This window comes from Acomys minous (genome assembly GCF_964271855.1).
Source record: "Acomys minous genome assembly, chromosome: 17".
NCBI lineage: Eukaryota > Metazoa > Chordata > Mammalia > Rodentia > Muridae > Acomys > Acomys minous.
In genome coordinates, this window is record NC_140500.1 from 27,407,835 (window position 1) to 27,420,509 (window position 12,675).

The 12,675-nt window shown below is 40.4% G+C and overlaps 1 protein-coding gene across 2 annotated transcripts in view; it reads left to right on the plus strand.

The window, feature by feature from the left end:
- The first annotated feature begins 842 nt into the window (after nucleotides 1-842).
- The window catches only part of CSGALNACT2 (chondroitin sulfate N-acetylgalactosaminyltransferase 2), a 28,131-nt gene continuing 16,298 nt past the window's right edge, over nucleotides 843-12,675 (plus strand). The window contains exons 1-2 of one of the 2 annotated variants that reach the window (XM_084766432.1): nucleotides 843-989; nucleotides 11,005-11,927. In XM_084766432.1, the coding sequence (XP_084622558.1) occupies nucleotides 11,267-11,927 (661 nt within the window). In that variant the 5' untranslated portion in view covers nucleotides 843-989; nucleotides 11,005-11,266. The remainder of the gene's footprint in view (nucleotides 990-11,004; nucleotides 11,928-12,675) is intronic. The other variant, XM_084766431.1, reaches the window with a different exon arrangement.

Here is a 12,675-nt window from a genome sequence, read left to right on the forward strand (position 1 = left end):
CACTCTTCCTCACGTGATTTCTGAGCAACATTTACATAGCTCGTTCTGATTCCTTCTGGCCCAGGGCCATACACTCTGCTGGTGGTCTGTGCTTCCCTCAAGAGTCCGGTCTTTTCACCTCCCAGTACTTTACACACAGCAAATGAAATTGTTTTCTTTTCTTTTCTTTTTCCCTTCTCTTGTCTCTTCTCTCTTTCTCTCTCTCTCTCTCTCTTTCTTTCTTTCTTTCTTTCATTTTTTCTTTTTCTTTTTTTGGTTTGTCAAGACAGGGTTTTTCTGTGTAACAAGTCCTGCTTTTTCCTGGATTCTTTGTACATCCGCCTGCCTCTGCCTCCGGAGTGCTGGGGATTAAAGGCGTGTGCCACCACGCCCCGCCATCAAATGGAATTGCTTGAAATAAACCATGTAAGGATCTCTGCAGTGTTTTTAGTATCGACCTCCCTTGAGCAGAAGGCATGTAGTCAGCTCTCTGCTGGCTTAGCCCGCTTAGCACTTATGTGGAGAACGGCCACGTGTGAGTCTGGTTAAAGAGTCTCTAGTGCATGATGTTGCCATGCTAGTTATCCTACAAACCTAAGCACCCAACTCAGTTTTTTGTTTGTTTCTGGATTGATCAACACTCTTAATTGTGGCGTTTTTGGTGCAGGGCATAGGACAGAAGAGAGAGGAATGGGTGTGTCCTAGCTGTAAAGGGACAGGCCTGGCCTGGGGAGAAAGGACTTGCATGTAGAGGGCGGGGCCTGGCCGAGGAGGGCGGAACCTGGCCGCGGAGGGCGGGGCCTGGCTGCGGAGGGCGGGGCCTGGCTGCGGAGGGTTGAGCCTGGCCGCGGAGGGCCGGCGCGCGCGACGGCGCCACACCCTCATTTCCTCTCTTTTCCTCGCGCGCGCCGGAAGTGGCGGTGCTCCGCGGCGGCGCGCCGGGCGGCCCGCGCAGGGCGCTGGCCAGGTGTGCACTTCCCCAGAGGCGGCCGCGCAGAGCGGCGGGCGCGGTGAGTACCGCCCTCGTCTGCCGCGCCTCTGGCCGGCGGCCGGTTCCCTCTGAGGAGCCCTCCGGGATGGCGCTGGGCGCGGCGCTTCACTGACGCGCCCTCCCGAGTTTGGTCCGGTTTCAGGAGACCGCTGCTGCCAGGGACGTTGGTTTGCGTGTCAGTTTTGGCTTTTTATTTTTGTTTTTAACCTATTCGCCATCGTCTCTTCTGAGTGGCTAAACTTTTTTCACTGTGGGGTTGGAAGCGTCCTCTGGCAGGAGCCTTCTTTACTCTAACAAAACGGCCTTCTTTAAAAGATGCTCTTGGGGTAGGAATTTGTGACCTCCGGAGCCTGGAAAAACGGACTTGTCAGAATGACCAGATAGTTTAGAAAATTCCTGCCTTTCTGGGCAGGTGGCTGGGTAATTTGTCAAACACCACGCCGGTGCTAGTTTGTGGTGATGGTTTTGGCAGTGTGACAGTTTGATTACCAATCTAAAGCTTTTCTTCTTAAGCCCTAATTAAATCTGGAGGTGTCTTTAGCCTGCTTTTGAAATGTATGTGGCAGTGTCCTGACAGTTCGTGTCATTGAAAGCCCCTGGGCCTTTAATTCCTTGGGGATTAATGCTAGCTTTTAACGTATTAAAACAGCACCTTTGATTTCCGAAGTTATAAGAAGTGTTTTATGACATAATGTCCAGGAACATTTTTGTATTATTATTTGGTACTAAACAGCTAAACAAGTTGTTTTAAATTTAAAAGAATACAAAAAGGATATTGGATTTCCAGTATATTTGTGGCTTAGAGGATTTGACATTAAACAACCAGCTTTAGTTTCAAATAATTAGAAATAACCTTTTTTTTTCCTTCACTTCTTTCGTGGAGGCGTAAACTAATATAAAGTCAACAAATGCACAGAAGTTAGCTTCTAGGTCAGTAAATTTACATGCTTGTTACTCTGTCTACACACATGAGATTGTAACTGCCGAGCATTGCCACAGTGCTCTGCCGCTTCCTAGTTGGTCGGTCCCCTACTTCCCCCCTCTGCGCTCTGCCTTCTCTCACCAGCCATTAGTTTAGTCTATTTTGAGTTACTATGTAGTTCTCTCAGAATATTGCTTTGTGGAATATGTTTTTTTTTGTTATGGTATCATTCATTTCACGGTCTGGTGTTGATACTTCTTTTTTAATGTATCATGTGCCATTGCGTGATGTCACTGTTCGTTTGTTCATGAACATGTGTGCTTCCAGTTTTGTGTATTAATTGTTTCAGACATTAGGAATGTTGTAACATTCTCGAGACTGTCTTTGGTGTGAGTATGAAGTCTTTTCCGCCAGGTGTAGAATGACTGAGGCAGTGGCAAAACATTTCACCTTAACATGGACTCCTTGTTTTTAAAAAAGACTCTCTTAACTAATACAACAGTAAAGGCCGGTTTAAAAAGTATAGCTGTAAGACATGGTGGTGCACTTAATCCCAGCATTCGGGAGGCAAAGGATGGTGTATCTCTGTGAGTTCCAAGTCAGCCAAGGATACACCCTGAGACCGTGGCTCAGACAAACACTTGTGTAGCCACTTAGTAACTATTTCCACTTTGTATTTGTACCAGTGACAGTCTTCTCGCAGACTCATTATGTTTAACTGTCTTTTACCCGCAAGTCAGTTAGAGCAGGCCGCGATGTGATTGTACAGTTTGATAATAGTTAGGTAATAACTGTGTTACTCAAGGTGGTTGTTTAGGGGAAATGTGGTAGCCGTAGGGGAAATGAAGCACCAAAGGGTGGAACTAAAAATGGATTGCAAAGTCGTGAGCTTTCAAGAAAAAAAAAAACACCTTACATTGTTACTGTTTTGCCACATAAGTACTAGGTGTAAGTGTAAAACTGAATGATAAGGTTAGTTTCTGGTGTGAATTTATTATAGGAGTATGTATTATAGGAGTATAGTTATTTACATAACAGAACAAAACCACTAAACATCTGTAGGAAGTCAGAGCACGTAATTTGCACAAACAAGAAGCAATTGAGTTTTAAGTATTAATACCCTTAAGTTTAGAAAGGTGCTTTGCCTTCTGAACACACCACGAGTGGTGGCTGCAGGGGGTGTGGGGAGATATCAGGGGACAGAATGCTGGCAAACATAGTTCAACCCTTCCCTCTCTAATTCTGGTTTTTCCCTCTTGGGTGGATCTGACAGTGTGACCTCTCCGAGTGCTTGTGGAAAGATACCTGTGCTAGCGGCTCCTGATACAGCCCAGGCCATCCTGGAACTTGAGACCAGGCTGGCCTCAGACTCTGAGATCTACTGCCCTCTGCCTCCTGAGTGCTGAGATTAAAGGCGTGCACCACCGTGTCCAGCCGACATTGTTAAGTCTTTAAAAAAATGGAGAAAAAATTTTAATGTGTCAGTGAGCTTTTTATTATTGTGATAAAACTTCCGAGATAGAAGAGGAAGATTTATTATTTTTTTCCTTGAAGTTTCAGCTTTTGTTCACTTGGTGCTGTTGCTTTGGTTCTGTTGCAGCACAGTCAGCACAGTGGCAGGGATGTGTGGCTTAGTGTGGGACCAAAAACCAGTGAGGAAGGACACAGCTCCAAACTGAAATGTGTGCTTACCTCTGGTTTAGAGGCTAGATACAGACCTGCCTGCATAGAGGCATGTGTGTGACATTTCAGAGGGATTGTAAAAGAATAATGAAACTTGCTTATCTGCTTGAGAAATTAGGTGCTGGTTTTGTGCTAGGATCACCTCCAGTGGAGAAGCTGAAACTGAAAAGTCACATAGGAAAAACTTGACAGATTTGACTGTTAGCAACGACAACAAAACATTACGTAGTGGAAAAGAACATCTGGCAGTTATTGATCACTTCATGCTTGTCAGGTTTTGCCTAACTGTTGTAGTAGTATTCCAAGGAGAGTTCTAGAATTATCCCCACGTAGATGAGGAAACCAAAACTCCCAGAAATGGAGGAACTTGGAATGTAGAACAGATATTGGGATTTTGGCTCTCCAGCTCTGAAGCCATTTATACAGACAAGAACTGAAAAAAGTTAATTTGCAACATAATAATGTCATCTTGTAGGTATTATCTGTGTTAGAAGGATCTGTTTCATTTCAGTATTCTATTGGATAAATGTAGGTTATTTCATCTTTCCTATCCTTTGTTTTTTCAATAAATTGCTTCTATTTCCTTTTTTATTTTAAGTGTATGATATTTTGCCTGCATATATATGTCTATGCATAGTGGAGGCCAGAAAAGAACATTGGGTCCCCCAGAACTGGAGTTAGAGACAGTTGCAAGCCGCTATATGGGTGCTAGGAATTGAACCCAAGTCCTCTGGAAGAGCAGAAAGTACTCTTCACCACAGAGCCATCTCTGGAGTCCTAAATTGCTTTCATTTTTATTCTACTATTCCACAAACTTATCTTATGCATGTGATAACTATATACTAATATTGATAATCGTATAGTAAATAAAATCTGAAAAGTGGAATTATATATTACTGAAAGAGTATGCATTTTTAATTAAATCTGTTCCACAGAAAGGGGTACATTGCATGCACACATGTATATCTGGTTTGTCCTTAACTAAAGGAATCATAACATCTTGGACAAAAAAAGTGGCTGTCCAGGGGCTGTTAAAACTGCAGCTGCTCTAGCAGAGGACCCAAATTTGGTTTTCAGCACTACCTTGGGCAGTTCACAGGTGTTAAGAATTCCAGTTCCAGAGAGTCTGACACCTGCTACCTCAGGGGCAGGGGCACCTTCCCCGCACTCCCCCCCCCCTCTCTCTCTCTCACACACACACACACACACACACACACACACACTTAGAAGTAATAAAAACTTAAAAATTGGCTATCCAGGGAAATTGCCTCATTTTATAAAAGATGTTCAGAAAGATTAAATATTATGCTCACGATTATATAACTGTTAAGTAGCTGACTTGATTCTCGGGCTCATCTCTTACCACAGGCTGGCCCATTTTGTGCCATTGTTTGCCAGCATTCAAGTACTGTGAATGTTGTTTTCTCTAGAAACACTATGAAAAGAATCCATTTGGTGGTGTTCTTGGTACTGAGCACAGTGCTTGGCACAAAGTAGGTACTCAAGTATTTGTGGGATAAGTGCTGCTTTTTGGTGATCAATTCCTTTGTTTCTAAATACTTAAAATTTGTAAATACTTAAGAAGTAAATGGTTCTAGTCTCCCCTCTCCCAGCTACTTACACTTTATAACAGTATTCTGATAGTGATTATGTCTTTCAGGTAATACTGTGGCTTTGTTTTACTGTGTAAAATAATTTTTAATTGAAAAATAGCTGCGGTAGCTCATGCATCTAATCCCAGCACTTGGAAGTCTGAGACAGGAGGATTATGATGAGTTTGAGCCAGCCTGGATTACAGAATGAGACCCTGTCTCAAGACCAAAAAAAAAAAAAAAAGGAACCCCTTCAATCCCAGCACTCAGGAGGCAGAGGCAGGTGGATCTCTGTGAGTTTGAGCCCTGTCTCGTCTGCATAGTGAGTTCCAGGACAACTGAACTATGTAGAGAGACCCTGGCTCAGGAGGAGGAGGAAGAGGCGGGGAAGTAACTTACAGTTATATTTAAGTTTCTTTTTAACGTATAGTAAGAAAGCAGTTACCAATGTAGTTAGCATTGCTGGTGCTGTCCATTGCTTTTCCTAGATCTATTTCCTATCTAAGGACTTAGAACAGCTGGTGTGATGGTGATGAGCTCCTTGAGCTTATTTTTGTTGTTTTTGTTTTTGTTTGTTTGTTTGTTTTGGTTTTTCGAGACAAGGTTTCCCTGTGTAGCCTTGGCTGTCCTTGAGTTACTTTGTGGACCAGGCTGGCCTTGAACTCACAGCGATCCGCCTGCTCTAGCCTCCCAAGTGCTGAGATTAAAGCCGTGCGCCACCACGCCTGGCCCTTATTTTTATACCTGAATAAAAAGTATTTTACCTTTGTTCTTGAAAGGTTATTTTGATGACTCTTAGCTCAGTTGGTGGAATGGAGAACTCTAGTGAGCACTCTCAATAATATTTTGCTGAGCAAAAGAGTTTGGCTTTTTTTTTTTTTTAGTAAATTTTATATGAGTGTTTCACCTGCATGTAGGTATGTGTGCTGTGAGTGTGCCTGATGTCCTCAGAGGACAGAAGAAGGCATGGATCTCCTGAAACCGGAGTTATGGGTGTCTGTGAGCCACAATCTAGGTAACTGCTGAGTCATCTCCCTAGCTCCTCCTCTGAGATTTGAAAGGTCATTCCACTTTTTCTTACTTGTATTGTTTCCAGGAGTCCACTTTGTCTCATTAATTTTTGAGATTTTATTTATTTTTGTTTTCATGGTTGGGTGTTGTGTCTGCATGTATGGCAGTGCACCACATGTGTGCAGTACCCAAGGAGGCTAGAGAGGGCGCCAGATCCTCTGGGATGGCGATTCCAGGTGCCTGTGAGCTGCCATGCAGGCGCTGGGAACTGACCGCAGCTCCTCTAGAAGAGCAGCCAGTGCTCTTGGCCACCGGCCTGCCTCTCCAGCCCCACGAGACTGTCAGTGTTGTCTTGCTTCCTTACATGTGATGCATTTTCTTTCTGTAACAACTTGTAAGATTGTCTAAAATCAGTTTGAAGTGCTTTATTGTGAGATCCCTTGGTTTCTTTATTACGCTTGTATTTGGGATTGATTGAGCTATTTAGATCTTTTTGTAGTCTTCATGAGATTAGGATACTTTTCAGCCTTGTTTCTTCATATGTCTTTTCGTTCCTCTCCCTGCTGGGGACTTTAGTCATGGGTCTATTCAGCTGCTTGAAGTTATCACGTAGTTTACTGATTCTGTTTATATTTTTCTCTTTTTCCCCTCTTGTTTCTATTGCTCTATCTTTAATCCACTAAATTTTCTCTTCTAAAATATCTAAGCTACTGTGTTGTGGTTTGTGTGTAAAGCCTCCCCTTCCCCTTGGGCAGGCTTGAGCTCTCAGTCTCCAGCGTGTGCTACCTCTGCAGAGCTTGTAGGTAGAGCTTTGTTGGTAGAAGTAGACTGCTGTGGGTAGGCCTGGGGAAGGTATCCCCACACCTCCTTCCAGTCTAACTTTATGATCCGAGCTGTGTGGACAGCTGCTGTCTTAGGACTACACAACCTTAATGGTGCCATAACCACCAAGATTGGCTCAAACATCTCAGAAACTTGAGCCAACATGAACCTTTCCTCCCATAACTTGTGTCTATACAGTATTTGTCACGTGATCAGAAAAGTCACTGGTAATGTGTTTTTTTAATCTCAGACTTTGAAATTGTCATCTGTGTCAGCAGCACTAGATCAGTTTGCTCAATGATATTTTGATATTTTTTCAGTATGGCTGGTAATTTTTGTCTTATTTTGTGTTCTTTTTTTTTCTTTCAATTTTTAGAGACAGGTCTCAGGAAGCCGAGGTTGGCCTTGAACTTATGATCTTCCTGTCTCTACCACCCAAGTGTTAGGATTGCAAGCGTGCACCACCACACATAGAATAATTTTATATGAATGCCAGATATTGTGAATTCTATTTTGTTGTATGCTAAATAGTTTATGTCCTATAAATACTCTTGAGGATTATGGTATTATATGGAAACAGTTTAACCCAGGGTTTGTTTTTAATATTTATTGGTAAGACTTAGATGAATGCTTATATTTAATTGTTTCTACTATTTCTCAGACTTTTCTGAATACCCAGTGCCCCATGAACTTAAAATTTTCCAGTCTGTCTACTTGGAGCATATACTATTCCTGGTCCTATACAAATGCAAGGATTTGTGTCCTCTAGATTTTTGCAGTCTCTTCCTTAGCTTATTTCTTCATAAGCCTACACTAATGGCAAGCACTCTGCCAAATAACTGATGGATACCCTCTATAGATCTCTGGAGTTTATCTTTAAACCCTTACTGCTTTGGTCTTTTCAGACTATTGGGTCCATCCTGTCAACTCAGGAAATCTGCTGGGCTCTACCTAGGCTTATCTTTCTGAATTATATGTGCGTACATACATACATACATACATACATACATACATACATACATACTATCAGAAACAGTTTCAGTAAGATGGGTGATCACTTGTTTCTCATTTCTCCAAGGACCTCTATGTTTTATTAACTGTTCAGCATCTGGAAATCTGTTGTTTCATATTTTGCAGTATTTGTAGGCGCTAAGCTGTATGATTTTGGTTGTTTCAAACATAAAAGTAAATCTGGTCCCTGTTACTCCATCTTGAAATGAAGTTTCTTAGTCTGTTTTTGAGTTGGAATTTATTACTCTTAAAAATTCAACTAGCTCTAAAAGTATTTGATTTTGTCTTATATACCTTTAATATCTCGTTTCCCTGTCACCATTTTGTCCCTTTGGCTCTTTAAACGCTTCACTGTGTCTAGAAGTTTGGTTGAATTAACTCTGAGCTGTGAATGAATGTCATATGTATAGGACATGAACCATGCACAGAAGATAGAATCAAGATGTAATAGCAGAAACGTGTGTGTGTGTGTGTGTGTGTGTGTGCGTGCGTGCGTGCGTGCGTGGGTGCGTGTGCGTGTTGAACCTAGGACCTCAAGCATGCTTGCAGATACTCAGGGGCTCTAACTCCTCTAAGATTGTTATTATCTTAGAACTGTTATAGTCTGGTCTTGTAGTATGCGACCACAAGAGTCCTCTTTAGGAACTAGGCATGTAAAAATTTAACAGCTATAAACACAGCTATGCAAGTACACTGTAAGTTAATTACAGCAGCCTTTATTTCATTTCAATGGAAAAAATCAACTGCAACATTAAATCACATAGATATTAGAAAGCCTATATTTTTATTAAAATGAGAGAAAGAACACCTTAGTTTTAATGCTTCCATTTAGTGGTTATATAACCTTATTTAAATCTGTCTATTTCTGAACAATTTTTCTTCCATAAAATTCTTCTATAACACTAGCACTATCCTGAAAGGATTGTATGAAGTATGTGAAAAGTGAGTGTTAAGCTAGTATCTTTTAGGATTTTAAAAAATCATAACCCAATTATTACTTTGTTCTATGTGAAAGTCTCATATACACATTTAATTACAATGTAAAACTTACTGTTTCAGACAGTTTTTAATCTTTCATTAAAAAGTAAAGTGATGTGCTATGAATTATAGGTCATTGAATAAAATATATTGTCTACATAAAAGAAAAGACTATCAGATGACCTATTAATAACAGGTTGTAGTATATAGGACCTCTGTTACTTTATGATCAAATTATACCTCAAAACCATTTGAGCATATTATACAATTAAGTATGTCAACTTTATTAATTTTTGTTGTTGTTGTTGCTGTTGTTGTTCATGTTAATTTTTTAAGGCAGAGTCTCACTATGTAGTCCTGGCTATCCCAGAACTTTCTCTGTAGATCAGGCTGGCCTTGAACTCACAGGGATCATCTTGCCTCCTCCTCCCTAGTGCTGGGATTAATAGCGTATGCCACCATTCCTGGCTTACTGATAGTTTATGAAATATTATGTTTCTCCCTTTTCAAGTATAGCCTTTCTTTTCTCTAATAAGTAGGCTAGTAATAACTTAAATAGTTAAGAAATATCTGTTTATTTTTTTAATAATGCTATATAAGTGGTCTTTTAAAAAATATTATGTTTGTGAGGCATGATAAATCCTTAAAACTAGTATTAGCTTTGTAATGCCTTTTTTTATGATATGGAGAAGGTTATTATATGAGCATGAGAGGAGAAGGAAAGGGGGCACCCCAGAGAGACAGAGGAAGAGAGAAACAAGCTGTATTGTCTTTTAGTTTGTTAAAACTTAGAGTTTCCCCTAATTCTCTGATTCTAAATAAGATTTATAATCATATATTGTCACAGTAAAAGACACTTAGTGAATTAAATTTTTCAGGATACGTGGCTGTCATTTGGTTTACTTAGGTAACAAATGGCTTAGGGAAGTTAAGGCCATTATTTGGGTCCAATAGCCATAAAATGTTTTGATCTTGCCCACATTTTAATGCAAATGTGCCACAAAAAATATGATGGAGAATTTTCTGTAGAAGATAACCAGGTTTTCTAGTGGCTAAGAAAACAAGTACCTAGCACCGAGGCCCCAATGAAGAGTGACCATGGTTGTGCTGCACTGGAGAGAGCATCTGCTGTGTGGCGTCATCCTGCTGGGGAGTGCTTGCTTGGAATGGAGTTCTGTTGGCCTAAGCTAGTGTCTTCTATTTCTAGTTCACAATCCTTAGTTTAGAATTAGAGCAGAAGAGCTCTCGCAACAATGGTTGGAGCATGAACGGCAGCATGCACTTTTGCAAGTTCACCATTTTTCTCTAAGCAGACAAACATAATTAAATCATTGGTGGTTTTCCTCTATATCGGCTCCAAATCTTCCAGAATCGTAAGGAGTCTTGCTGTGTCACACAGTGGAAAATGATCTAATGCTCAAGTAATCTACCAGAGGACTTTGGATATAAAAATGTTCTTAATGTGTTTTCCATCTGTCTGTGACCTTTTGAAATTGTTCTCCACCCTGCCTGATATTTAGGCTCCCTAGGTTGGCTGAGTTGAGCAATAGAAATTAATGAGCAAGAGTATTTGAGTATAACCGGAGGGACTTTCTCTTACAGTAAGTCATTATTGCTGTAATAAAAACTACTAACAGAAATCCAGTTCCCACATACTACATGCTTTACTTGGAAAGTGGTATGTTAATAAAGAGTTACAAACAGCATGATTTTAAAATAATTTAATTATAATCTACATAAAAAAACTGAACATAATTTTACCATAGTTTTGATGTTTTTTTGAATCAGGAAGTGATATATGTATAAACAAACTGGTTTATGCATAGTATTTTAGCATTTTGGATGTTATTTTTCTGAATATTTTCTCCCAGTGATTACCAACTACTGTAATCTATAGTAGCCTCTTCATAGAACTGTACGTATAGTAGTAACACAGCCAATTTTATTGAAGCTGCCAATGATTTGATATACTTAAGGAAATAAAATTCTGATTGATTCTGATCTGTTTCTTTCAGAAAGTCACCACCCATATAATGGATTTTATAGATCAGATTGCTTAATGTGGATATCATGATAACAATACAGGAAATATACTTAATTTCTCACTTCTGCAAGTAGTCATGACTACTGAAGAAAGAATCTCTTTAAACTACAGAAGAGTCCATTTGGGTCTCTTGTATGGAAATCCTAATTTTGCTTTTAGCTTTTGGTAATTTTTTGCTAAAGTTATGAACAAGCAAAAAGCTTGTCTTGTGAGGCAAACACACACACGTGAGAATGTCTAGAAGAGGACAGATTCTTCACAGCCGGACCCAGTGGCTGCTGTTGGGCCTTGCTTTGCTCTTCAGTTTAGTATTATTTATGTACCTCCTGGAATGTGCTCCCCAGACTGATGGAAATGCATCTCTTCCTGGTGTTGTTAGAGAAAATTATGGTAAAGAATATTACCAGGCCCTCCTGCAGGAGCAAGAGGAACATTACCAAACCAGGGCAACCAGTCTGAAACGCCAGATTGCCCAGCTAAAGCAAGAATTACAAGACGTGAGTGAGAAGATGAGATCATTGCAAGAGAAAAAGAGTATAGGGGCTAATGGCATAGGCTATCAAAGTAACAGAGAGCAGTCACCTAGTGATCTCTTAGAATTTCTTCATTCCCAGATTGACAGAGCTGAAGTTGGCATAGGCGCCAAACTACCCAGTGAGTATGGAGTCGTCCCCTTTGAAAGTTTTACTTTAATGAAAGTATTTCAGTTGGAAATGGGCCTGACTCGCCACCCTGAAGAAAAGCCAGTTAGAAAAGACAAACGAGATGAACTGGTAGAAGTTATTGAAGCTGGCTTGGAGGTCATTAATAATCCTGAGGAAGATGATGAACAGGAAGATGAGGAAGGCCCCCTTGGAGAGAAACTGGTATTTAATGAAAATGACTTCATAGAAGGTAATATGAAAAATATGTTGGTAAGATCCATGTAATTTGTCGTGTAACCTCCATCCACATGCTGTGGCATGTGCACATGTGCATACAGACACACACATATATAAAAACATTTTTTAATCTCATAAATTCTTATGTTAGTATGCTAGGATGGTAGTAGCTTTGCTAATATGTCATTACTACCCCAGTATTAAAGCATTTACATTTTTATCCATTCAATTTCACGAAAACAGCTTGAAATAGCTTTTGAAAACAGTTAAAATAAGATCATAATAAAAACAAGACTAAGCCGGGTGTGGTGGCGCACGCCTTTAATCCCAGCACTCGGGAGGCAGAGGCGGATCGCTGTGAGTTCGAGGCCAGCCTGGTCTACAAAGGGAGTCCAGGACAGTCAGGACTGCACAGAGAAACCCTGTCTCAAAAAACCAAAAACAAAAAAAACCTAACCAAGAATTAGGAAAACAGTATAAATCTAAGTCAAACACAAGAATACCAAGCTGAAGGGCTCTTGTGGGCCATGTGATTTGCATTCCTCTCTTATCTGCTGTTGGTGTTCCTCTTATGTTTTTTAAAGTGTGTGAACTAAGGTTCAAAATTTGAAAACCATTTGACAAGGAAAGAAAAATATCTAATGCAGTAGGTTAATGGTATTTTCGACTGAGAGAAGCAAATGGTCACAGCATGGAAGGGAATACAGAGTTACATGGTTCTACATTTGGAAACAAAAAAAGCCACATTTTTCATAATACAG